At 52.9% G+C, this 27375-nt stretch overlaps 1 protein-coding gene across 5 annotated transcripts; it reads right to left on the bottom strand.

The window, feature by feature from the left end:
* Positions 1-275: 275 nt before the first annotated feature.
* FLCN (folliculin) lies at positions 276-25439 on the bottom strand. Of its 5 annotated transcripts, none has more exons than XM_019027067.3 (16): positions 25143-25439; positions 21054-21167; positions 20059-20148; positions 17755-17975; positions 16887-17085; positions 16153-16425; positions 14440-14586; positions 12184-12405; positions 10759-10919; positions 9790-9881; positions 7271-7461; positions 5317-5430; positions 4631-4754; positions 3436-3567; positions 3236-3341; positions 276-2090 (listed from the first exon to the last, which is right to left on the bottom strand). In XM_019027067.3, the coding sequence occupies exons 4-16, from the start codon at positions 17880-17882 to the stop codon at positions 1889-1891; spliced, it is 2091 nt and encodes a 696-aa protein (XP_018882612.3). In that variant the 5' UTR covers positions 17883-17975; positions 20059-20148; positions 21054-21167; positions 25143-25439; the 3' UTR covers positions 276-1888. The 5 variants fall into 5 exon arrangements, with proteins under 5 accessions (XP_018882612.3, XP_063562690.1, XP_055241979.2 ...); XM_063706620.1 differs by having other exon boundaries at positions 17755-18097; positions 25143-25428; XM_055386004.2 differs by lacking the exon at positions 12184-12405 and having other exon boundaries at positions 25143-25429.
* Between the last annotated feature and the right edge of the window lie 1936 nt (positions 25440-27375).

The raw sequence follows: 27375 nt of genomic DNA on the forward strand, positions 1-27375 counted from the left end.
CTCAGCTTCCTGAGCAGCTGGGACTACAGGCATCCGCCACCATGCCTGGCTAATTTTTTGTATTTTTAGTACAGACAGGGTTTCACCGTATTAGCCAGGATTGTCTCGATCTCCTGACCTCGTGATCCGCCTGCCTCAGCCTCCCAAAGTGCTGAGATTACAGGCATGAGCCACTGCGCCCGGCTGACTCACTGGTATTTTTTAACCATAGTATTTCCTGTGCCTGAGCGCAAATAAATAGTAGGCATCAAACCAATAAAACCATGTAGTAACAATTTACAAAAATACATCTTTATTGTGTTCCAATGTTGTTGCATTATACAGATACCTAGTTATATAAACTTGGTCTTCATGTTAAACACAAAAAAACTAGAAACAAATCAGCAAAACCATCAGAAAATCCCTCTGAGCCATGAATCCTTATTAAAAATGTATAGTGGGGGGTACCTGTAGCTGTAGGTTGAAGCAGGAGGACTGCCTGAACTCAGGAGTTCAAGACCAGCCTGGATGACATAGCAAGATGCCATCTCTTTAAAAAAAAAAAAAAAAAAAAAAAAAAAAAGGGCCAGGCACAGTGGCTCACGCTTGTAATCCCAGCACTTTGGGAGGCTGCTGAGGTGGGTGGATCACCTGAGGTCAGGAGTTTGAGACCAGCCCGGCCAACACGGTGAAACCCCGTCTCTACTAAAAAATACAAAAATTAGCTGGGCATAGTGGCGGGCACCTGTAGTTCCAGCTACTCGGGAGGCTGAGGCAGGAGAATGGCGTGAACCTGGGAGGCGGAGCTTGCAGTGAGCCAAGATTGCACCACTGCACTCCAGCCTGGGCAACAGAGTGAGACTCCATCTCAAAAAAAAAAAAAAAAAAAAACTAGCTGGGTGTGTTGGTGGGTACCTGTAATCCCAGCTACTCTGGAGGCTGAGGCAGGAGAATTGCTTGAACCCAGGAGGCAGAGGTTGCAGTGAGCCAAGATCGTGCCATTGCACTCCAGCCTGGGCAACAAGAGTGAAACTCCCTCTCAAAAAAAAAAGTACAGTGGGATGATGAAATTGTCTTCAATCACCACACTCCGAAAATAGTTAACTGTAACCAAACGTAAATGTTGAAAGCAGCAATAAAGATAAAAGCGATACAGAATAAAAGCATGGTGGGGCTCACCATATCCAGGGGATTGGGCAAGTCAGATGCTTGCCGACCCCTCAGCAACCTGTCTTGTGCAAAAATGATCAGGGACTCCATCGTTAAGCCCCAGGTTACCTTCACCAGCACCTGCAGGGGAACACCCCAGAAGACGAGCCCCATGGCTTCAGAACACACATTTCAGAGGACCAGAAGATGAGGAAGAGATCCACTTCACTCCCCAAAGTCTCTTGCGGAGCCCTAACTCAATCATTCAGTGACCAAGAGCTGGCAATGTACTGAATATTCACAACTGCAGCAAAAGGTATCCTCAAACATAAGGCCCAGAAACTCTTGCTGAATTTCAAAGTAGAAATGCTTGAATGTTAACCTCGGGAGCAGACATGTTATTGCGACTGCATACTGAGTCAGACCTGTTTCTCCTGCAGGTTTTGAGTCTAAGTCCACAAGGGGCCTGAGAGGCAAGCTGTCCTCCTAGTCGTCTCTCCAAGGGGTTTGAACACAGAGAGAGCCCATCATCCCTCCGCCTTTCATTGCCATCTTCAGCGATTCCAGCGACTGGAGGGAGAGTCTGGGAAGCACACAGGCCCCAAACCTGACATGGCCGAGCCCAGCCCCGACGGTTTCCCTTCCTTGCTGGGACACAGCTCCTTCCAGCAGTTGAGAAACTCAAGGGACAGTCCCTCTCACAGGGCTGGAGGAGCCTGTGGACAGCCATCCCTGTCTTTAGGCAGGTGTGTGTGACGGGTCAATTCCGAGACTCCGAGGCTGTGGGGCTGCGGACCGTGGACATGAGGTGTGACTTGTAGGTCTTGCTCAGGCCAGTCATCCAGAACTTCAGCAGCTTGACATTGTCCTCCTCGGACGCACCCAGGATGCTCAGCAGCTTCTGTGTGTCCTCTTTGGGTCGACTGTCCACCTTGGTGAACTTAAAAAGCACCTTCACTTTGCTGAAGAAAACCAAAACAAAACACTCAGACACCACAGCACAATCCCTCGAGCCCTGGTCACGGGGCCAACCAGGGGTGACACGGCTTTGGCACCAGCAGGAGCTGTGCAGGCAGAGCTGGAATCCACACCCTCGGGGCAGCAGGCTTGGCCCCTGAACTGCTGAAAGGAGCTGTGTCCCAGCAAGGAAGGGAAGCTGTCGGGGCTGGGCTCGGCCCTCTGTCGGGTATAGGTAGGGGGCCTGTGCACTTCCCACACCCTCCCTCAAGCTGTTGTCAAGACGCCAAGAAGAAAGAAAGAAAAACCTTCCTTAAACTCGTGGAAGACACTGGTTGCTCCTAAGCTTCACTGCATGATTTTAAATCAGGACAATGTTTGATTAATAAATTTGACCCCCAAAATTACCAAGAATCGAGGCAGGAGGAAATAAAGTAAATTTGCTTACAAAAAAAAAAAAAAAAAAAAAAAAACCCGGGGGGCCGGGTGCAGTGGCTCACGCCTGTAATCCCAGCACTTTGGGAGGCCAAGGTGGGTGGATCACGAAGTCAGGAGTTCAAGACCAGCCTGGCCAACATGCTAAAACCCTGTCTCTACTAAAAACACAAATATTAGCCAGGCATGGTGGTGGGTGCCTGTAACCCCAGCTACTCCAGAGGCTGAGGCAGAAGAATCTCTTGAACCTGGGAGGCGGAGGTTGTGGTGAGCCAAGATCATGCCATTGCACTCCAGCCTGGGCAACATGAGCCAAACTCTGACTCAAAAAAAATAAAAAATAAAAATAAAAAAAATAAAAAGTGGGGTGGGGCATGGGTTACTGGGCTTTTAGGTTTTGAAGTTAATTGCACAGCAGATGACAGAGCTTCCATTATGAACCCTCCTGTGAGCTTGGAGCCCTTGCCCAAGCCTCAGTCGCTCTCCAAGGCAGGCGCCACCCCCACCTCCCCATGCAGGAGCCAGAGGCAGACATGATGACCACCTCCCGAGGCCACCTGAGCTTTGCAGTGGCGGACGTGGAGTTGGAACCCCGCCCCCAACCTCTTCTCTCGGCTCCTCCCTCAGTGGCCACGGCCCAGCTCCTCTTTTGGAAACAGCTCCAGGTTTTCTCCAGGGTCGCAAGCAAAGGGGCCTCACCCACACTGTTGCTTACTTCATCCACTCCTCCTTGAGGCAGACGAGGCACTGGTCCACCACATCCACAGACAGGTTCTGGTTGGTCAGAGCCGCTTCAATCTTATTCAGGATGGTGGGGCCCACTGGGGAGAAGGGCAGGGGCAGAGCAAGAACAGGCGTTAGCGCGGGGCGGGGGCATCTTCTCACAAAAAGGACACTCCGCCTGGGGGCACCCACCTCGGTCTGCAGCTACAGGGCTCCCGCTGGTCACCACAAACTCGTACTTGCTGAGAGACTGGTCATCCTCACACCCCACAGGGTGGAGGGTGGAACGTGCGGCTGCGTGGACCTCCACGATGACAGCAAACTCTGTAACAACACAAGGCCCGTGGCTCCTCATCTCCCCCATGCTCCTCACCTCCCCTGCGCTCGCCTACCGTGGGCCCCACTCCGCTCATCCCAGGTCAGTGGGGAAGGCTGCTGGTGAAAAGACTGGCCCAAATCAATGCTTTGGTATTTAAAACCTTTCAGGTTATTTGTGAATAGTTAAGGGTTAACTTTTGCCTCAGTTAAACTAATAATTTATTATATTACAATAATCACAAAGTACTTTATATACATCAATTTACCTCTGGCTAAGCAGCCCTATGAGGGTGGTCTCACCATGACCCTATTCTACAGATGGGGAAACAGGCCTGGAGATGTTAAATAACCTGCTCGTAGTAGTAAGAATTTGAAGTCTGTTTGAAACCAGAGCCTGTGTTTCCAATGCTACCCGGAAAAAAGGCACTGCCTCGCAGGGAGTCAGGACCCAGCCTGGGTGCTGATTGGGGGCTCAGGGTAGCTCCACTCGGACCATGAGTCAGCAGCTGCTGGTCACAGCTGTGCTGGGGGAAGTCACTGATGAGCCTGGGGGGCTGATCCCTGGACATCCCCAAACCAAAAGACCAGGGGTTTGCTGAGCCCTGACCACACCAGTGAAGGCCGGGAAGACCTCGGGCACATGAGGTGAAGAAAAAGGCTGGAGAAGAGCAGAAGGCAGGACAGGGGAATAGTAGAAGAGTGAGGAGAGGACGGCAGGGCCCACAGAAGCAGGCAGCTCACACCCAGCGTTCAGCAGGCCTCCGTCTCATAGGCACCCAATCACCAGGACGACCAGGATCCTCCGGCCAGGGACACATCCTCCCACCCCAGGATGGTGACCTGCAGCCCACTGACGACAGTCCCTGCCAGCCACCCTTCCCATCAGGTCCACTCACCCACCGCTGCCTGTGTGAAGATAGAACACCGAGGCCCAGAGCCATGGGGGAAGCTGGCCCTGCAATGAGGCCTCCTCTCCACAACCCATGACAGAGATCTGGTTCCACTCTGGGCCTGAGGCGTAGGGACCCTCAGTGCAGGGCATGGCCCCACAGCCCGCGGGGGCACGCACCTGAGGAGAGCACGTGGGGGGGGATCTGCACGTGCGGGCTGAGCCCCAGGAAGTTGCACCGATAGGCCTCCTCGTACTGGCTGCTGTATGGGATGATGCGGACGCAGCCCACGGGTAGCATGGTCTGAGGAGGACAGCAGGACTCAGACCAAGGACACGAGGAAGCCCTCAGCCCCGGCCATCCATGCTCTACTACCCAAACCCCACACACCTCCTGCAGCCTGGTCCAAGCCCTCCCTCCTGCCAGAGGAGTCCCCAGACTTCAGCCCACAGTGGGGGTGAGCGGGGAGGGTCCTCCACCACCAGGTCCCTAACTTGTCTGGACTGCCAGTCACACACCAGCTTGTACCGCCCCTCGCTCTGTGGTGTTAACTCATATTAATGTTTGCCTGCACAGATGTTTGTCTCTTACCGCATCCCACAAAGAAGCTTTTACCAAGACTGTGTCATATGCATTTTTGTTCCCTCTCAGGCCTAGGCAGTCAGCAGGCACACGCATCCTTCTGATGATTTAAACATCATCAGACCAGACCCGGGTCTCCGTGCCCACTGCGCCCCCAGTGGAGACCGTGTGGTGCACAGCGGTTCTGTGCTGGGCAGTCGGTGCACCTTGGCATCCCCACCTGACGCCAGGCACCAGGCCAATACTGCCCTGCGCCGCACACCTAAGGAAAAGATGTTCTCACCCGAAGCACTTCAAAAGCTGACTGGACGAGGTCCACGTCTCCGCTTTTCCAGATCACCTGGTTCCCCATGAGAACGTGCCAGGCCAGCATGCGGAAAGAAGGGGCACCCAGGACCTAAACAAGAGAGTGCAGTGCTTTCAGCGTGACTAGTAGAAATGGTTTTTCTCTCCCTTCCCATGAAGTTATTCGTGTGTTCATAAAACTTTGTAGAGCAAAGACAGGGCTCAGGAGAAAGACACTTATCTTCTCAGGGAGGCAGGTGCCCGGCCCAGGGTTAAAGGGGCAGAGAGAGAAGTTCCAGGTTTGCACATAAATGCTAGATTCCAAAGCTCTTGCTCCAAGATCTTTCTCCCAGTTTTGTTTTTTAAAATTTGAAGCAAAAAGATGTTAACTTTGTGCAATATTCACCTCCTCTCTACAGACACTTTCTGCTGAACTATTTGAAAGCAAGCTGTAGGGCCCTCGACATGGCAGCACCCAGAAGAATAAGGGCATCTCCACAGCTGAGACCATAACTGCAGCCAGGAGTGCCCGGACAGACGCATCTGACATCCAGCCGCGTGCACAAGCCCAGGGCCGCTGCCTGCTTGACGGCTGCTGTTCTTTGGATCCAGGAGATACTACAGGACCCATCATTGCTTTTAGTTGTCACGTCCTTATTCTTTAACCTAGAACAGCCTCTCCCCACACCCCACCTGTTATTAACTTCCGTGACACTGACACCTTAGGAGAGTCCAGCCTGCTGTCTCACGGCTTCTAAGAAGCCAAACCCAGCTTTGAAACACAACATAAGAGAGAGGCCACAATACCATGTCTCACCAAACCCCAACAGCCTCAAAGCAGTCCCACCTCCAGAGGAATTCCAGACCCCTTCCAACCTTCATCGACATAAGCAACGGACAAGGAAGGTTTCAGCCAAATGCAGGATTTTGATGGAATGGGTGTTTACATCCAGAAGCCCCAAGGACATCTGCCATGAAATCAGTCTCACTCCATTTTCAAAAACAAATAACTCTCTTCTAATGAATCAGTGCTCATTGGAAAAATTCATGCAGAAGAATTTTATAAGAAGGCAGCCTGCCCTTGTAATCCAGCAACCCACACCCCTCTCTCCCGGCATCTGACTCGATGTAACTGGAGGCAACACTGTTAGATTTTGTCATGTCTGGCAGGCACACATGTACATACATCACCCTGAACACACACCGCCTGCTTTATTTCTTCTAATTAATCATATTCCACGGTTTGGCTACTGTTTACTAGTATGGTTTGATATGCAAGTTGTTCCTAATTTTTTGTAAGAATGACCATCACTTTCTTTTTTTTTTTTTTTTTTTTTTGAGATGGAGTCTCGCTCTGTCACCAGGCTGGAGTGCAGTGGTGCCATCTTGGCTCACTGTTAACCTCCACCTCCCAGGTTCAAGCGATTCTCCTGCCTCAGCCTCCAAGTAGCTGGGACTACAGGCACATGCCACCATGCCCAGCTAATTTTTGTATTAATAGAGATGGGGTTTCACCATGTTGGCCAGGCTGGTCTCAAACTCCTGACCTCGTGATCCACCCCCCTTGGCCTCCCAAAGTGCTGGGATTACAGGTGAGAGCCACCACGCCCGGCCAGACCATCACTTTCAATGGGCAGGGTCCAGGCTGCATCCAAACCAATTACGGTGCTGTTCAATGCCTTTAGGAGCTTCTTAGAGGATTAGACGACCATAGGATGCCAACTATCTGGGCTTTTCTTTGAAGATACTTAGGTCATCACTGAAAGGGGAGCACTGATCCTATGGCTAATACCCCCGACGCCCTGTGCCCTCAGCCACCCACCGAGAAGGCTGTCAGTCACTTCCTGCAGGGTTTTGAAAGTGGACGGTCCAGAGGCAAGGCGTGTGGGCAGGGAAAGCCCATTACTGGCTCTCCTCCTGAGCTCCTGATGCGCTGTGCCCCTGCCGCCTACCTGCCTCATGTGCCGGAGGGACTTGAAGACTGGCAGCTTCCGGGGCTGCCAGCTCCCACAGCCTGAGAGAGAGGAGGACTCTGCCGGGCCCTGGGTCAGCTCCCGCCCTTCTGTACCCTCTGGCAACACAGGGGCTTTCTCCTCCTCTTCAGCCTCAGAGTTGTCCCAGCTTTCTGATTCCTCTTCTAAATCTGCAAGACAGATGACAAGGACAGTTACAGATACAAACAGTCTCATCCTGTGACTTCAGCCCAAGATACTTCATGGGCTGAGCCGGTCAGTGTAGATTCCTGGCTGCGGCCAGGTCCTATGCTCCCTGCTCCCTGTTGCTCTGGGAGCCCTGGGGTGGGAGGGAGGGCTCAGTTGCTGTCTACTTAGCCCGGGGTACCACACATCTCTCTTAGAAGCACTTATGGAAAGACCGTCAGCTGTTCTTTGCTGGTGAGAAAACTCAAATCAGTAAGAAAAATGCCAACAGCGTGTCTACGGAACACACCCAGTCGGCCACAGTTCTCGAGGATCTACACATTGTTTCTTTTTTTTCCACTTTTTTTTTTTTTTTTTTTTTTCTGAGACGGAGTCTCACTCTGTCGCCCAGGCTGGAGTGCAGTGGCGCAGTCTCGGCTCACTGCAACCTCCACCTCCTGGGTTCAAGCAATTCTTCGGCCCCAGCCTCCCAAGTAGCTGGGACTACAGGCACCTGCCACCATGTCCGGCTAACTTTTTTTGGTATTTTTAGTAGAGATGGGGTTTCACCGTATCTGCCAGGCTGGTCTCAAACTCCTGACCTCATGATCCCCCCACCTCGGCCTCCCGGTCCACTTTTATTTTAGCTTGAGGGCGTACGTGTGCGGCTTTGTTACAAGGGTATGCTGCGTGGTGCTAAAGTTTGGGCTTCTATGAATCCTGTCACCCAGACAGTGAACCACAGGAAGTAATATGCCCAGATGGTATCCAACAGAAAGTATTTCAGCCCTTCCTCCCCTTCCTCCCTCCCTCCCTCCTTCTAGAGCCCCCAGTGTCTACTATTCCCATCTTTTTTATTTGAGACAGTGTCTCGCTCTGTTGCCCAGGCTGGAATGCAGTGGCACGATCATGGCTTACTGCAGCCTCAATCTTCTGGGCTCAAGTGATCCTCCCAACGAAGCCTTCCAAGTAGCTGGGACTACAGGCATGCGCCACCACGCCCAGCTACTTTTCATATTTTTTGTAGAGACTGGACCTCCCTATGTTGCTCAGGCTGGTCTCAAACTCCTGAGCTCAAGCAATCCGCCTGTCTCGGTCTCCCAAGCGCTGGGATTCCAGGCGTGCACCAGTGCCTGACTTCGTTCTTTATGGCTGCATCCATCATTTCATTTAGTCCTCTCAGCTGTTCTGAGGTCAGCACTATTATCTCCATTTCACAGATGAAGAAATTAGTATTTGTCATTTCAATGAAACTTCATGGAGCCCTCACAAATGACAACATCTCCATTTCACATCACGAGACCCAAAGGGAAGGGTGCACATGAGAAGCAAATCCAGGATGCGAAGCCAGGTCTGTCTGATGCCAAAGGGCAAGCCCTGAGCCCGAAACCCCACACTGCGCATGCCCAGCGCATGCCCAGCACACCTGTGTTTCCAGCTCTCACAAAGGCTTTGACAGACCTGGCTCTTTGTGCTAAAAAGCTCACCAAGACACTGCCCTTGCCATCTGCACCTGCCTAGAAACATGATTGGCACTATAATAAATGGCTCCAGGGCCAGCCAACCCGCAGGGCATGGGGGTGGATTCCCAGGCTTTGTCTTTCCTGACCAGGTTTTGCTCTTGCTGAGACTCCATTGGCAAAGCTTATTTGAGGGCACGCCTGCACCTGCCTGCAGAAACACCTCGAAACAGCTCTGGCTGTTTGGAAGGCTGGTCATTTGCAAGCAGAAGCATGGGAAGCATTATTAATGACATGTGGTGTGGAACAATGGTCGTACCACAGACCTGTAGCACCAAGATCAAATCATCCCTGATGGAAAGCTTGGCCAAGACTGGCCCAGTGCTTCCGGGCTGGTGCACACAATGCCACGATCCCCAGACACAGGGCCCCAAGCCCCAGATCAGGAACCTGGGGAAGCCCAGGCACCTGGGAGGTCAGGGAACCACTGCCCTTCATGGAAAACTTGGGACGAACTGAAACAGAACACTTTATTTGTAAAGGAGCAAAGACCGTTGACCAGGCCAAGCACTTGGCTATCACAAAATCGGGACGAGAAGCCTTTAATCAGCCAGTTCTCTCTACAGACAGCCCACCTGTGATTTTTCCCCACCTAGCTGGGGAACAGATTCTTTCACATGGCGGTCAAGGCAAACGAGACAGGAAATCACAACAATCACACCGAGATCAGAGGGTACGCTTCCCGAAGGCTCGTCCTGGGCTGATTCAGAGCCGCGTTTCCCTCCCTCAGCTCTTCCTGCCAGGAGAGCAGACAGCTGGTACCGCCCCACGGCCATCTGGGCCAAGGCCCCGGCAACAGCACCCCTGCCTCACCAGCGAGCTTCTCCATCTGGACCAAGGTGTCCTCGGTCGGAGCACCTTCCAGGAGCTTCTCGGTCAGCCGGCTGCCACACGCCTTCAGGAGCCTGGAGAACACAGCACCAGCTATGAGCGTTCTCGCCAAAGGAAAAAGCAAACCTGACGCTCACCCAGCCCCTGATCCTACCAGTTTAAAGAAAAAATGGGTATAAAAGAACACCAGCAGGGCACAACCAGCCAGATCCCGCATGCAGGCAGTTCCACAAGTCAACGACCAAGGTCCTTCAATAGATGGATGGGAGGAACTTGGAGGGGAGGGGATGCAAGGGGGAGCTGTTCTAAACCAGAGACACTTGGGGCGCTGCTCCGATGCCAATGCAGTCACTTGTGAGACAAAAGGTAAACTGCACAAGGGCTTGCAGCCTGGAGAACACTCAGGAATCTGTCCGTTTTGTCGAACATGATCACAGTATTGTGATTATATTTATGGCTGGAATGATACGACTCAGATTTGCTTTAAAAAAAAAAAAAAAAAAAAGGCTAGGCGCGGTGGCTCACGCCTGTAATCCCAGCACTCTGGGAGGCTGAGGCGGGTGGATCACCTGAGGTCAGGAGTTTGAGAACAGCCTGGCCAACATGGTGAAACCCCGTCTCTACCAAAAATAAAAAAATTAGCTGGGTGTGGTGACAGGCGCCTGTAATCCCAGCTACTTGGGAGGCTGAGGCAGGAGAATCACTTGAACCCAGGAAGAAGTGAGTTCCACGTCAATATGTTTTCCGCACACTCAGGGGAAGAGGCCTACAGAACAAGGACTCCCAGCCCAGATCTGTGCTCACTGACAAGTGCCCACAGGCCAGTGCTCCTCACAGAGGCAGCAAGCAAACACGGCTAAGGACTGTTCTCCCAAATCCATGGAAAAGCCAACCAATGTATCGTGACTGCTCTATCCTAACAGATATGCCAAAAGCAGAGATGCCCGTTACCAGGCAAAGGAGGTGTGCAGGCACGCCCACAGGTTGTCATCACTTGTCAGCGATGTCAGCGAGCGGGCGGCGTTGCCGTTCCTCTGGTGTAGGAATGGCGTGAAGGCTGTGTTCATCCTCTGAGCACGCTGTGGGCATCCAAACTGCTCTGCCTCAAACACCTGAAATGCAAAGGGAAGGGATGGCCTCTTTAAGCCAAAGCTGCCAGCAGCCCGGACCCCCACTTGTTCACAGCCAACTCCAGGACCTGACTCCTGGAGGATCAGTCCCACTATACTCTCTCCATGCAGAGCACACAAAGTGCCACCAGTCCAATCATTCCCAACAGCATAGTTCTGCCCCGGCTACATCAGGAGCTATCCGAGAACAGAAATCGGTTGAGCTTCTCCTGTCCCCTTCCTAATGAGTGACCCAAGGCACCCAGGGGGATTCTCGTGAGTGGCCATCTGCGCTGCTCCCCACCTGTCTCCACCTCCCCTTCTGGGTGCACTACTTGGCTAAGGCACATGTGACTGGCTCTGGCCAATGAGCTGAGACAAACAAGGCCCTCAGCACCATCTGTGCTTCTGGAGGGCAGAAAGAGCAACATTTTTTCTTTTCTTTTTTTTTTTTGAGATGGAGTCTCACTCTGTCGCCCAGGCTGGAGTGCAATGGTGTGATCTCGGCTCACTACAACCTCTGCCTCATGGGTTCAAGTGTTTCTCCTGCCTCAGCCTCCCAAGTAGCTGGGATTACAGGCATGCACCACCATGCCCGGCTAATTTTGTATTTTTAGAAGAGACGGGGTTTCTCCATGTTGGTCAAGCTGGTCTCAAACTCCCGACCTCAGGTGATCTGCCCGCCTTGGCCTCCCAAAGTGCTGGGATTACAGGCATGAGCCACTGCACCCGGCCTAGGGGAAACATTTTCATATGGCTGCCGCTCTGCCTGCCAGGACGACCACAGCAAGCAGAGCCCCACTCTCCTGCAATGCACACATCATGAGTAAGAAACAGGACCTACGGCTTGAAGGTGCTGAGATCCGAGGCTGTTACCAGAGCACGACCTGGCCTGGCCTGGCCTGAGCTGCATCTCCACAGCTGGAGGCCTACATTCGGTGGTGCAACTCAATGGGATTAACAGACATCCCTGAGATGAAGGCCAGAGGAAACAAAGACACCAGGGGTCTGACTGCAGCAAAGAAACCAGAGCTGAGCGAGAACCAGGACAACGGGGACAAGAGAGACCAGCAAAGCAGGCGGGATGGCCTGGGAGGCTCCTCACCACGACCTCCAGCTCTGAAGCCAAGAGACTACAATTCACACAGTGCACTGGCTGTAAGCAGAGGGGAAGACGCCACGCGGTCTCCAGGCTTCAACCTCAGCACAGAGCGACTCATGCAGTGCAGGGCCCCCTGCCACCCAGGCACGTCGTCTCTGAATTCACCTTGAGCGCCTTGCCCTGGAGCTCATCGATGATTCCCCGGACCTTCCCCAGCAGGAAGGGCCAGGAGTTGATGAGGTAGATCCGGTCCATCATGATGGTGATGATGCTGTACCAGCGCTGGAAGCCCCTGGCCAGGCTGTCCTTGATGAAGAAGGTGTGGCTGAACACAAAGCCGTGCTGCTCATCTCCGAAGAAGATGGGGCCTTCACGGCCAGGGCAGACCTGGAGGGGCACCGGTGACTCAGACAGCCCTTTCCTCGCTTAGTGACACCAAATCAAAGCCTCTTCTTCAGACTTTTCAGAGTCAGCTGGCACAAATCAGCCAGCGTTAATAACGGGGAGAGTGGCACGGTGGGGGCCATGAGAGCCGAAGACTGTACTCTTCTGCTCCTGTGATCAAGCTTCCAACAACACTTGTCATTGTGGCCTGCAAGGGCCGGTAACAAGGCTTATTGCTTTTCTTCCACCTTGAGCCATAAATAACTCCCATGCATATGTCACACCTCTCCCAGACTCCAATGTACCAGCTTACTCACCTGGAGCATGCAGAAGAACTAGCAGGTCAGAGCAGCCACTGCACTCTCCCTGCACTGAAATCCACACATTTTATTCTTTTTCTTTCTTTCTTTCTTTGAGATGGAGTCTCGCTCTTGTCACCCAGGCTGGAATGCAGTGGTGTGATCTTGGCCCACTGCAACCTCCGTCTCCTGGGTTCAAGCAATTCTCCTGCCTCAGCCTCCTGAGTAGCTGGGATTGTAAGAGTGTGCCACCACGCCTGGCTAATTTTCTTGTATTTTTTTTAGAGAGGGGGTTTCACCATGTTGGCCAGGCTGGTCTCGAACTCCTGACCTCAGGTGATCTGCCGGCCTCGGCCTCCCTAAGTGCTGGGATTACAGGAGTGGGCCACCGTGCCCAGCCCCACATACTTTATTCTTATAAGAGGATTTTGGTCCCTCCTCATGACATACTTACTCTTCCTTAACACACAATTCTAACAGACATGCCGAGCTGCCTGCTAGCAGACCAGCGGTAGGAAATTAAAAGGAGAGGACGGTTGAGGGCAGGCACACAGCCACACTGAATGAGAACAGTAAGGGAGCTTGGTGTGTCGAACTGGGTGGACACCAATGACAAGGAAGTTTAGTAACTGAACGACTAACTCTTTGTAACAAAGACCTGAGCTCAGAGTCAAGAGCAACAGCAGCAGCGACGTAGTTTAGGAAGAAATCATCCACACCTCAGCAGGCTGAGAGCAGCACGGGATCATCACTGAGACTTGGAATGAGGACTGAGATAATAAAAAAAGGTGATGTTGATGCAATGAACCACCTAACCTAGAAATGCTTCCTATCTTAGGAATACATCCATCAAGAATGGACACACAGGGCTGGGCATGGCGGCTCACACCTGTAATCCTAGTGCTTTGGGAGGATGAGCCAGAGGATTGCTTGAGTTCGAGAACAACCTGGGCAACATACTGAGACCTCATCTCTACAAAAAAATTTTAAAAAGGTGGGGCACAGTGGCTCCCACCTGTAATCCCAGCACTTTGGGAGGCCGAGGCGGGCAAATCACAAGGTCAGGAGTTCGAGACCAGCTCGGCCAACATGGTGAAATCTCGTCTCTACTAAAAATACAAAAAATTAGCCGGGCATGGTGGCACACGCCTGTTGTCCCAGCTACTCAGGATAGCTGAGACAGAAGAATCGCTTAAACCCAGGGTGGAGGTTGCAGTAAGCCGAGATTGCACCACTGCACTCCAGCCTGGGCAACCGAGTGAGACTCTGTCTTAACAACAACAAAAAACAAACCCCAGTTGAGCATGGTGGCACACACCAGTGGTCCCAGCCACCTGGGAGGCTAAGGCGGGAGGATCGCTCGAGCCCAGGAGTTTGAGGTTGCAGTGAACCATGACGGCGCCACTGCACTCCAATCTGGACGACAGAGCGAGACCCTGACACAAAAGAAGGAAAAAAGAAAACAATAATAATAAAGAAAGGACAAATAACAAAAGTTCGGTGCTTAAAGTGCAAAAGCTAGCACTCAATCAGAAAATGCTCAGCAAGTCCAACATGACTCCTCCCGCAATTCTGGACAAGGGAGGCATCCTGTACCCTGTGCGGTGCTGATCTGCGGGTCCGCCCTGAGAGAGGACCAGTGCCTGCCTCCCTGTGCAATGCTGGCTCCGAGCCCACCCAGAGCACCTGGGAGTATGTGGGCTCCCACAGAGACAGGCTCTGTGGCCACAAGGCTCACCTCACAGCTCAGGCTCCGGACACAGGCCTGGCGGACAATGCTGAAGAGCTGGGGGTGGCTGGGGTGCTGGTGGCTGACGTATTTAATGGAGGTCTCTTTATCATGGCTGATATATCCCGGGTGCCCTGCAGCAAGTGACCGGCAGCCCTGTCCATGAAAAGGAAAAGTAAATCTGTTAGTTGGGAAGCAGGGCAACAAACTCTCTTGGTTTATGCAAATCTGAGCTCGGAAAACTCAAGCTATTTTTGTATAAAAATAATTGGCTTCCAGATTTATACTTATCTGAAGATTTAAATGTTTCCTAAAGAGGAAAACAGAACACAGAGATCACAGAGATTGCCAGAGGTTGTTCCTAACAGGTATTTGCTGAGCGCTTACGAAGTAGGTAACATGAAAAGGGCCCTGCATGCTCCATCTCATTCAATCCCAAGTGCCACCCTCTGAGATAATGTCAGTGAGAAGCCCCATTCTACAGAAGACAACACTGAGGCTGAAGTGAGAAGTAGCTGGCCTGAGGGTGAGGGGCTCTGTGGTGGTAACATTACCCACTGCCCCCAGCCTCCATCATTGGTTCTGAACTAACACCTGGAAGGGCCTTCAGCCACAGGCGAGAGGCCCAATAAATAGGGCGAGCACCAAGCTCCAGGATGTTGGTGTGGCAGCTCACCACTGCTGCCCCGCTGCCCTGCTGCAGCCACAGCCACTCCGATGCTGAGGCTATGCGCCCTGGAGCTGCTCCTACCCCAAGACTGCGCGGTAGTGCGTCAGCAAGACTCTCCCCACAGTGTCGCAGGATTCCTCCATGGGCAACCCCAAAACCAGCTCAAGGATGCCCCAGCAGCCTGGCGGTGCTCTCCTTCCCAGGTCTGAGGTGCTCCCCATCCCCCATTCCTTACAGGCAATTCCAGCAATGGATGCAGCTCTTACACGTCCTCTGCTTCTGCAGCAGAACCAAAAGAACAAGCTTGGGTTCCCGTTTGCACTGCAGTGGCAGGTCCAACACCCAGCCCTGATTTTGGGCCCTGACCCAGGTCCTCCACACAAACAAGTGGCCCACTGGGGAAAACTCACACTAATTCCCGAGAGTTCGAGAGCTGATGGAGTGACCCACCGAGAACACTGCGGGTCCTGGGAGCAGGAAACTCCACTGGGAGCACGGGACTTTGGGGACCCGCCTCCAGGACAGGCTGGAGTGTGTGAATACAAACATGAAGGCCATGGCAGGGAGGCAGAGTAGGTTAAAGAAGTTAACACAGGCTGGGTGTGGTGGCTCACGCCTGTAATCTCAGCACTTTGGGAGGCCGAGGCAGGTGGATCACCTGAGGTCACGAGTTCAAGACCAGCCTGCCCAACATGGTGAAACCCCATCTCTACTAAAAATACAAAATTAGCCAGGCATGGTGGCAGGCACGTGTAATTCGTTATTCGGGAGGCTGAGGCAGGAGAATTGCTTGAACCCAGGAGGCGGAGGTTGCAGTGAGCCATGATCACACCATGGCACTCCAGCCTGGGCAATAACAGCAAAACTCTGTCTCAAAACAAAACAAAACAAAACAAAACAAAAGCTATAGTCAGGATGAGCGGAAAGAACTGAAGGGCCCCTGAGAAGCAGTCTGTGTCACCCTGGGAGGCCCCGTCCACTGCTCTCAGGTCCTCCTGTCCATCCCACACCTACTGCAGGGATCACAAAACCAAGACCCCAAAGACACTTGCCTCGCACATGTCCGACTTTTTGGGCCCCGGGCTGCTGGACTCGACGCTGGCCCCCTCTGCGGGGCTGTGCGCACGCATCCGACTGCTCATCTGAATGCCACCTTCCTCTTCTTCCGCCTGCTCACCCTGGCCAGGACTGTCCTCATTCCCATCCCCTTGAGGAAGTGGGGCGTGCAGCACCTCCGTGCAGAAGAGAGTGCGGGGGCCGTGGAGCTCGCAGAAGTGGCAGAGAGCCACGATGGCATTCATGGTGCCTTGGAGACTGCAACAGGCCTGCGTGGGACAGGGGACATGTCAGCTTGCCAATGCCTATTGACTCCATGAAACCTCCCCAGCCCCTCTGGAGCACAGGGAGCACCTGGGTGCCATGGACTTCCTGCCCAGGAGAGGCCACCCGCCAGTTCCCCAGCCCCCTGCCAGCACTGCTTTGCCCCAGTGCGAGAGGAACAGAGATAGGATCTTCCCATGGAAGTCACAGCAAATAGGGGAGGGGACAATGTGGACCAATGATAGCACAGCTGGAGCTGTGACAGAGCCACAGCCACAAAGCCAACGGCGCTGGAAAGGAATGTCCTCGAGTGACATGAACTGCAACCAAACATGGCAAACCCTGTGAGAACAAATAGATAAAAGGCCACAGGGAGAGGGTCCTCCACCCAATACATATCTGCCTGGCACCTGCTCCATGTGGGCCAAGGTGCTAGGCGACATGATACTGCCCTCATGCAGCTTACCTCCTGCAGGGGGTCGGCGGGGGACACAGGAAAACTGCTTCCTGCGAGAGGCCCACGCAGGGAATGACCAGAGGAGGCAGGAGCCTGGAAGGACTGGCTTACGGGGCCAAGCAAGAGTTGAAGGACAGGGTGGGTGCCGTACTGTCCGAGGGGTGTGTAGGGTCCGGTGTCCGAAGAGCAGCAGCAGACAGGGTGGAGGCTGTAGGAAGCAGATCTTATAGCTCCTCCAGGCCACCGAAAGACCCTGGATGTGTTATCAGAGACTGGGGAGGCTTTGGGGGTTCTGATGAGACATGAGAAAATGTGAATTTCACTTGAATAGGTTCACTCATGCCCATGTGCAGAAAAGATGGCAGGGGGCCAGGGTGGAGGTGGGGAACAAGCTGAGGCACCCTGCTGACTGATCTGAGCAGAAAGGGACAGTGGCCCAGGCCAGGCAGGGTGAAGACGCACAGTGCGGGTGGGGTGCAGAGCGCGGAGGAGGAGTGAGCAGGGGAGGAGGCCCAGTGAGTGCCTGCTGAGCCTTCACGGGGACGGGACACAGCAGCAGAGCCAAGTGCTGCGGTCGGGGCTGACGCATGGGACCTCCATGGAGTGCAGCCCTTGTAGACTCAGAGGTGGAGAAGGGAGGACAGCTAGCCAACGTGACCAAGCACAGGCAGTGAGGCCAGAGGGGAGCTCCAGGGTCACCCCAGTGACCAGGTGAACTGCTTTAGCAAGGTGGGACTGGAATGTCACATGGCCTTAAAAAGGAAGGAAACCCTGCCACAAGCTACGGCACGGCTGAACCTGAAGGACATTACACCAAATGATCTACACTGGTCACAAACGGATAAACACTGTAGGATTCCACTTAAATAGGAGGTACCTAGAGTCCTCAAAGCCGTAGAGACAGAGAGCAGAATGGCAGCTGCCGGGGGCTGGGAGGGAAGAGCAGGGCTCAGTTCTGGAGACGGAAGGTGGCGATGGCCGCACAGCACTGTGAACATACTTCATGCCACGGCACTGCACGCCGAACGGTGGTTCAAATGGCGCATTTTAGGTCATGTATTATTTCACCACAATCTTTTTAAAAGGGGGAGTGGTAACCTGCAGAACAATGATGAAGTCAAAGGTGACCTTAACACAGTTTCCGGTGGAGAAAAAGCTCACAGGAGTGGGTAGAGAGAGCCCTTTGGAGAGTTTCCGTGGCAGAGCCAGCAATGGGACACCTGGTGGGGACATGGAGTCAAGGAAAGCCCCAAGCTTGGCCACAGTACAGCTGCAATGCCAGCGGAACCATGTGAAGGCCAGGGGCAGCTGCAGGCACAAAGTCTGAGGGACACCATGCACTCATTGCAGAGGGATGGCCGCGGCAGCATGAGGCAGTATGCCTTCCTAACGGATGCAGGAAAGCCAGAGGAGGCTTTAAAATGGGGGTGTGTCATGGGGTTCTGACTGGCAGAGAAGTTCTGGAAACGAGACCGCAAAAGCAAAGGTGCACAGTGGGGACAGCCACAGCCAACAGCCTGACATGTGACACAGCCTGACACATGCAGCCAGACCCACATTGTCCATACGGTGGCCACAGCCATGTGTGACAACTTAAATTTAAAATTTAAATTAGCTAGGAGAGGCCGGCACAGTGGCTCATGCCTGTAATCCCATGAGCCTGTAATTCCAACACTTTGGGAGGCTGAGGCGGGTGGATCACTTGAGGTCAGGAGTTTGAGACCAGCCTGGCCGAAGCAGTGAAACCCTGCCTCTACTAAGAATACAAAGATTAGCCAGGCGTGGTGGTGTGCGCTGGTAGTCCCAGCTACTCAGGAGGCTGAGGCACGAGAATCACTTGAACCTGGGAGGCAAGGTTGCAGTGAGCCGAGATCGCACCACGGCACTCGAGCCTGGGCAACAAAGTGAGACTTGGTCTCAAAAAAAACCAAAAACAACAAAAACAAAACAAAATAAAACAAAAACCTTAGCTGGGCGTGTTGGCGGTCACCTATAAACCCAGCTACTTGGCAGGCTGAGGGAGGAGAATCACTTGAACCTGGGAGGCGGAGGTTGCAGTGAGCCAAGACTAGGTCACTGCACTCCAGCCTTTATGACAGGGCGAGACTCCATCTCAAAAAAAAAAAAAAAAAAAAGTAGCCTGGAGTGGTGGCGCACACTTGTAGTCCCAACTACTTGGGAGGCCTAGGCAGGAGAATCGCTCGAACCTGGGAGGTGGAGGTTGCAGTGAGCTGAGATCGTACTACTACACTCCAGCCTGGGTGACAGAGTGAGACTTTGTCTCAAAAAAATTAAATAAATAGGCTGAGTGCGGCTGTTCATGCCTGTAATCCCAGCACTTTGGGAGGCCGAGGTGGGCAGATCACTTGAGGTCAGGAGTTCAAGACCAGCCTGGCCAACATGGCAAAACCCCATTTCTACTACAAGTACAAAAAAAATTAGCCAGGCATGGTGGCGCACACCTGTAGTCCCAGCTACTCAAGAGGCTGAGGCGGGAGAATTGCTTGAACCTAGGAGGTGAAGGTTGCAGTGAGCCAAGACTGCGCAACTGCACTCCAGCCTGGGCGACAGAGAGGCTCCGTCTCAAAATAAATAATGAATGAATTAATTAATATATTAGCTAGGACAAAAGCTCAGCCCTTCTGTCTCACCGGCCATGTCCTGAGTGTTTGCTAGGCACACACGACTCATGCCACCCCTCTGAATAGCCCAGGTCACAGAATATTTCTGCCTTCCCAGAAAGCCCCATTGCTTTCTGGGTGTGGCTGGCAGGGAATGGAGGGCTGGTGCTCAGTAGGTGCACTCTGAGAGGGAGGCAGACAGGCAGCGGGAGAGGAAACAGAGTTTCAATAAAGGGCCCAAGTCAGACTTGCTTGGGATGATGAAGAATCATGTAAGTTTCTGAATGTTTGACTGAGCAGTGGACACTGGCCAGGACCCAAAGCCTCTTCTCTTCTGGGGAGCCCCCACCCCTGTTACGGATCCAAAAGTCAGACATTCTGTCTTCGCTCCTGACAGGCAGGCTGTGAACACAAACAAGGCATGGCCTGCCAAAGCCGCTAACTCTAGGAAGAAGCAAAGCACAATGTGCATGGTGGTGGGGGGTGCTGCAGCCAGCCTCTCTGCCGGCGGCCCATGCCTGGAACTGCTTCTTCAGCATGCCTGTGAATGCACCACCCACCTGACGTTTCTGCAGTTGGCTGCTTAGCTGCACGAGCTGCTCCGGCACCTGTCCTCCTGCCTGAGATACGGCTGAGCACGAGTGGTCACGCTGGGAATGGCAGAGGCAGACAGAAAACAGACATTTGAAGAGAACCTTAGCTGGGCTGGCAGTGAGGCAGGTGTGGGAGTCAGAGAGGGAGACCCTGGGTGTGGCTGGCAGGGAATGGAGGGCTGGTGCTCTGTAGGTGCACTCCGAGAGGGAGGCAGACAGGCAGCGGGAGAGGAAACATATGCATTTAAGAGATGGCAGAACTTCTAGCTGGAAGGCCCTGAGGACTCAGCAAAGATGCAGGCTGCAGGACAGGAGAGGGGAGGGCTGGGGACAAAGGTCAGGAATGCTCCACACACTGTCACCTGGCTCACTCCTCACCACTCGGCCTCCACTTGCTCCCCTGCTTAGAGGACCCCTTGCCAGCCCATCAGAAGAGCTCCCCTCCACCCCGACACCCTCCCCTGCCCTGCTTTGAGTCGTAGCGCTCCTCATCGCAGAACTGCGCCTCCAAAGTGCCTTCCTGACACACAGGAGGCACCACATTCACGTGTTAGATAAATGAGAGGACTGAGAAGTCGCCCTTGGAAAGATGACAGCTGTTGCCAAGAAAGGGGCGGAATCTAGGGGCGGCAGAGGTTCAGGAGCCACAGCTGTGGGGAAGGCTGGAGCCAGAGTCTAGTGGCACAGGAACCAAACAGACAGTTTCAATAAAGGGCCCACAGGGTTCACTATGATGAGTGGCTTAAAAATCTACTGCTCAACAGGAGATGGGGTGACCACTGATGGAGTAAGGGGTAGCAGGACCCAAAGGAAAGGTAAAGGCATTAAACTGCGAAAAGGAAGGCCACGCCTTTCTCTGAGAGGCATCAGGGTAAGAGAAACAAGGTTCCTTCTAGCAAGACATGCACAGGACAGCAAGCCTGGGCCAAGTCTCAGCCCACCTGCAGAGCACCCACACTAACCTGACACTCAGCAGAATCACACTTCCACCGTCCACACCAGACCACCACACACGAGGCTGCTGCCAAATGGGTCAGGCATAGTGGTGGCAGACATCCTTGAAGACCTGGCGTTTTCTAGGTAAGAGAAAAAAAAAATTAGAGCTATTTCTAAGATTAGAGGCCTTCATAGCATGAAAAATAATGGGAGCAGCTTACAGCCAGTCTCAAATAAGAACGTGTCCGATGAGGATGTAGACACTCCCCAGGGTTCTGAATGGCTTAGCAGGCCTCTGACCTTCTGAGCAGGAGCTGACATTTTAGCTGAACTCTTGCACCTCTGAGGCACTCTAAACCAGTATTTGATCAAGGATCTCTGTATTTATTTTTTTAGAGATAGGGTCTTGAGGCCAGCTCAGTGGCTCATGCTTGTAATCCCAACACTTCGGGAGGCCAAGGCAGGAGGACTGCTTCAGCCCATGAGTTTGAGACCAGCCTGGGTAACATAGTGAGACCCTGTCTCTACAAAAAATTTTTTTAAAAAATTAGCCAGGCCGGGCGCGGTGGCTCACGCCTCTAACCCCGGCACTTTGGGAGGCCGAGGTGGGCAGATCACGAGGTCAGGAGATCGAGACCATCCTGGCTAACATGGTGAAACCCCATCTCTACTAAAAATACAAAAAAAATCAGCCAGGCATGGTGACAGGCGCCTGTAGTCCCAGCTACTCGGGAGGCTGAGGCAGGAGAATGGCGTGAATCTGAGACGCAGAGCTTGCAGTGAGCCAAGATCACGGCACTGCACTCCAGCCTGGGCGACACAGCAAGACTCCATCTCAAAAAAAAAAAAAAAAAAAAATTAGCCGGGCATGCCTCTAGTCCAAGTTACTTGGGGGACTAAGTTGGGAGGTCACTTGAGCCTGGGAGGTCAAGGCTGCAAGTTCCCATCTTTCCTTTTTTTTTTTTTTTTTTTTTTGAGACCAAGTTTCACTCTTGTCACCCAGGCTGGAGTGCAATGGCATGATCTCAGCTCACTGCAACCTCTGCCTCCCGGGTTTAAGTGATTCTCCTGCCTCAGCCTCCTGAGTAGCTGGGATTACAGGTGTCTGCCACCACACCTGGCTAATTTTTGTATTTTAGTAGAGACAGAGTTTCACCATGTTGGCCAGGCTGGTCTCGAACTCCCGACCTCAGGTGATTCACCTACCTCAGCCTCCCTAAGTGCTAGGATTACAGGCATGAGCCACTGCATCCAGCCAAGTCCCCATCTTTCTTACTCTTGGTTATAAGGGGGTGCTCTGGCAGCATCTACATCACACCAACTTACTTTTCAGGCCATAGGCCTGAGGCAACGCTGACAAGCCACTTCCCAGCACCCAGAGCCAACATGGGCTACACTTTTTTTTTTTTTTTTTTTTTTTTTTTTTGTGGAAGGGTCTCATTCTGTTGCCCAGGCTGGAGTGCAGTGCAGCAATCTCGGATCACTGCCACCTCCGCCTCCCAGGTTCAAGCGATTCTCCTGCCTCAGCTTCCCGAGTAGCTGGAATTATGGCCGTGCGCCACCAGGACCAGCCAACTTTTGTATTTTTAGTAGAGATGGGGTTTTGCCATGTTAGCCAGGCTGGTCTTGAACTCCTGACCTCAGGTGATTCTCCCGCCTCCTCGGCCTCCCAAAGTGCTGGGATTACAGGCATGAGCCACCATGTCTGGCCAAAACATGGGCTACTCTTATTCGTTTTTCCTTCTAATGAAAAGCACTCGCTGGGCGCAGTGGCTTAAGCCTGTAATCCTAGCACTTTGGGAGGCCAAGGAGGGCAGATCACCTAAGGTCAGGAGTTCGTGACCAGCCAGGCTAACACGGTGAAACCCTGTCTCTACTAAAAATAGAAAAATTGCCGGGTGCGGTGGCTCATGCTTGTAATCCCAGCACTTTGGGAGGCTGAGGCAGGCGGACCACGAGGTCAGGAGTTCGAGACCAGCCTGGCCAACATATTGAAACCCCATCTCTACTAAAAATACAAAAATTAGGCCGGGTGCGGTGGCTCACGCCTGTAATCCCAGCACTTTGGGAGGCCGAGGTGGGCATATCACGAGGTCAGGAGATTGAGACCATCCTGGCTAACACAGTGAAACCCCGTCTCTACTAAAAAATACAAAAAATTAGCTGGGCATGGTGGCGGGCACCTGTAGCCCCAGCTACTGGGGAGGCCGAGGGAGGAGAATGGCGTGAACCCAGGAGGCACAGCTTGCAGTGAGCTGATTGCGCCACTGCACTCCAGTCTGGGCCACAGAGCAAGACTCCATTTCAAAAAAAAAAAAAAAAAAAAAAAAAAGCCAGGCATGGTGGTGGTGCATGCCTGTAATCCCAGCTACTGGGGAATCTGAGGCAGGAGAATTGCTTGAACCTGGGAGATGGAGGTTGCAGTGAGCTGAGATCATGCCATTGCACTCCAGCCTGGGCAATAAGAGTAAAACTCCATTTCAAAAAATACAAAATACGAAAATTAGCCAGGCCTGGTGGCACGTGCCTGTAGTGCCAGCTACTCAGGAGGCTGAGGCAGGAGAATCGTTTGAGCCTGGAAGCGGAGGTGGCAGTGAGCCGAGATCGCACCACTGCACTCCAGCCTGGGCGACAGAATGAGATTCTGTCTCCAAGAAAGAAAGAAAGAAAGAAAGAAAGAAAACAAAAGCACTTGTCAGACGAGAGCTCTGACTCTGACTCCATGGATCATGTGCACCAGAGGCCCAGGCAGCCCCTGAAAGAGAGGGAGGTGCCCTACAGAGCACTTAGCTTTGCGGTCACCGGAGCCTGCCCTCACCAGCCAGGTGACACCAAATGTTACTAGACCTCTCTGAATACCACCCAAAAGCTGAGAAACAGAGGCCTCTCAGAATTCGCATTACACATGGAATCAGAATTCTGGGCAGCGTGAGGTCATTCTTCACTCACTGTTCAATTCCAATCTCTACCAGGTGTTTGCTGAAGAAAACAAACTGGTTTGACTGTGTCTCACGAGTCTGTTTCCAACAAGCTTTCCAGAAGCCACATAGGAAGCCGAAATGCCCTGGCTGACAGTCTCTTCATCAACATATCCAAAGACAGTATTCAAATTCCCTGATGTGGTAGAGTGTCCGTTCATGTCCCCCTCCCACAATGGCTGAGTCCCAGACCTGGACAGTGACCTCACCACCACCCGTGGTGCGCCCTGGCCCTATTTCAACTCTACTTCCTATGGTGTTCTCATAGCATCGTGGAGAATTAAAGAGGCCACTAAGTAAGGGCACTCTAAATAAACAAGGCACTATAACGGATCTTAACCAGCAACGGACACACAGCTTCTATAACTAGTCTCCCACTGGGGAGCCTCATTAAGTTAGCAGCTGGGATCCCAACAAGCCCAGGGTGAAAAGTTCTGCAGGGGATGACTGCCAGCTCAGATCCACTCTCACTGTGGCTCTATTTCCACCGTTTCCCTGGATTTCCATTCACAGAGCTCCCTGACATAGGACACTAGAAGGGCAAACGCAGTGTCACCTGCCACTATTACTCAATTACTTGATGACCACGGTGATAATCTGGCACTAAACTGGCTGTGGCCAAAGGCTAGAGAGCCAGAACCTACTTCCAGCAAGCTCCTCCTTGCCCTGTGTCCCCACTTGAAGAGACTGCTAGTGACCACACCTTGGACTTCAATCCACAAGCCAATCCATTCTTTCCAGGAGACAAGGACGCGACTGACAGTACTCTCAACTGGAGAGAAGCGCGGTCTTCCACCCTCCCTGGAGGACACGGTGCTACCCTATTAGCGCATCAGAGGACACTCCTGAACGCTAAACTGGGAGAAGAGGATGACACACACCCTCTCCTCCAAACAGAGCGAAGACAAAACCTGGGAGAAGGGAAGGCAAACAATCCCGTTTCATGGCAACATCAAATGAGATCACAGTCCTCATCCCCATAGACTTGGTTAATGGGCGTGCCCCCAACCTATCTTCAAATCAGGGTCTCGGCGACGCCCTGGACTCTGGCCCTAAACCCTCCCCCATTACTCGTCCACCTGGGACCAACGAAAACTCGGACATGCCCCTCCGCCAACCCCTCAGACCCCCGCCTACCTGCTCCCCGAATCGAGGCCCGCGGGACACCTGGACTCGGCAGCCGGGGTCCCGCTCTGGGTCCCAGCCCCGCCCCTGACTGCGCTGGGTAGGTGGTCGCTGCGGGACCCGGACCGGCGGGTTCACACCCAGAGCCCCCAAGCCCACGGCAGGGACGTCACCCGGGGTGGCGAGGCTCTCAAGCCCGGGTTCAGGCTCTCAGGGGAGCTGGCAGAACCAGCAGCGACCACACTCACTCGCGGTCCCGCAGCCCCGCCGAGACCCAAGCGCGTGACTCCCTGAGCCGTACCACCACTCAACCCTGCGGTGGGGGTGCGGGAGCCGTCCGAGCGCGTCCTGCACCGCGAGGAGAGCCGGGCCTCCCTAGCTCCCGCAAGCCCAGGAACACAGTCCGAGTCCTGCAACTCCGAGGTCTGACGGGGAAGCAGGGGCCGCTGCCCGACAATTACCCTTTTCCGCCGCCCCTATTCCGGTGCCCCCCTCCGGGAAGTTCCGAATGGTTCAGACCGCACCAGCTGGAGATGCTGGGGGAAACCATTTTATTAAGCGCGGGAGTATGCTGAAACTTAAAAATCATTTTAAAAAGAGATTTGAGGGTAAATATAGCCAACCTAAGGCTTCCTGTCCACATAAAAGAGAAAAATAAAGAAAAAACGTTATAAGAGGTTGGCAGGCTTTTTTTTTTTTTGCTTCACCAATGGTTTTTATTAAATTGCTGATGGAACCCGTCCTCTCCCTACATTGAGAGTATGGAAGGTGCGGGAGACGGCCGTCACGTGACGCGGAGAAGGCCCGGCGCCCGTGGGAGGTTGGTTGCAGAACTCGGAACCGCTGTGCGCGCGCATGTGTGGGATTCGGTCTTCCTCCCTCAGTGGGTCTTTTTTAAAAACGTGAAAATCAGTTTTTGAATAATATTCTTTTTTTGAGACAGAGTTTCGCTTTCGCTCTTGTTGCCCAGGCTGGAGTCCAGTGGCGCGACCTCGCCTTACTGCAACCTCCGCTTCCCGGGTTCAAGCGATTCTCCTGCCTCAGCCTCCCGAGTAGCTGGGGACTACAGGCGTCCGCCACCACGCCTGGCTAATTTTTTGTATTTTTGCAGAGACGGGGTTTCACCCTGTTGGCCAGGCTGGTCTTGAACTCCTAACCTCAGGTGATCCACCAGCCTCGGCCTCCCAAAGTGCTGGGATTAGAGGCGTGAGCCACCGCGCCCGGCCTGAATAATATTTTTTAAAACTTGAGCACCCATTACTAAATTTAGCTACTTAGAAGTTAATTGTAAAGCCATTAGTTTGTGATGTAGCGTGGGTCCTTCCAGTGAAGACCGGAGAGAGATGGGAATCAGAGCCTGACCCGCCTGCGCGCGCTGCCCCCTGAGGTGTGGCCGCCCTGGAGCCTTCCGCCGCGGCGGAGGCTATGGTTGCCCCAGAGTCTCCAGAATGTGCTCACCAGGAATAGAATAGAAAAGTGGGTGGTTGTGTTTTTGAAATCAGAGGTCACTTATTTTTTTCTCTTTAAATTTCCATGTTCTGGTCGGGCGCGGTGGCTCACGCCTGTAATCCCAACACTTTGGGAGGCCGAGGTGTGCGGATTACGAGGTAAAGAGATTGAGACCATCCTGGCCAACAGGTGAAACCCCCTCTCTACTAAGAATACAAAAAAAATTAGCTGGGCGTGGTGGCACACGCCTGTAGTCCCAGCTACTCGGGTGGCTGAGGCAGGAGAATTGCTTAAACCCGGGAGGCAGAGGTTGCAGTGAGCTGAGATCGTGCCACTGCACTCCAGCCTGGCACAGAGCGATACTCCATCTAAAAAAAAAAAAAAAAAATCCATGGTCTGTTGAAAACGGGACACGAGAAAAGAACGAAAGTGCAGCTTGTGTTTTCTGCCGTCTTATAGTGGCTTGGTAAAGATTAAGGAATATGGGGTGGCGTTACGAGGTTAGGCATTGCCTTTATGTGTTTAATTATTCTTATCAAGCGAATTCCTCTTGCTGTTGGACAGCGCAAACTTAATTTATGAGGAGGTAGTAAGTTACAGGGTGATTTTACTTTATTTTATTTTAGAGACGGAGTCTTGCTATGTCTCCCAGGCTGGAGTGCAGTGGCCCGATCTCGGCTCACTGCTACCTCCACCTCCCGGGTTCAAGTTCTTGAAACTAATGTTTGCTAATGAGATTTTTAAGTCAAGAACAAGGTTTTTTTCACCTTGTAACTTTAATTCCAGGAATTACCTT

The sequence above is a fragment of the Gorilla gorilla genome, chromosome 4 (genome assembly GCF_029281585.2).
Source record: "Gorilla gorilla gorilla isolate KB3781 chromosome 4, NHGRI_mGorGor1-v2.1_pri, whole genome shotgun sequence".
NCBI lineage: Eukaryota > Metazoa > Chordata > Mammalia > Primates > Hominidae > Gorilla > Gorilla gorilla.

What these genes read in the sequence shown, in the direction of transcription:
- FLCN (XM_019027067.3), bottom strand. Translation starts at nt 17,882, where the DNA reads ATGAAGTATGTTCACAGTGCTGTGCGGCCATCGCCACCTTCCGTCTCC. An exon ending in TCCGGAGCCTGAGCTGTGAG is followed by an intron (nt 12,406 to 14,439) that starts GTGAGCCTTGTG and finishes GTGCCCCTCCAG; the next exon opens with GTCTGCCCTGGCCGTGAAGG. An exon ending in CAGCTTTTGAAGTGCTTCGG is followed by an intron (nt 4,755 to 5,316) that starts GTGAGAACATCT and finishes TGTCCTCCTCAG; the next exon opens with ACCATGCTACCCGTGGGCTG.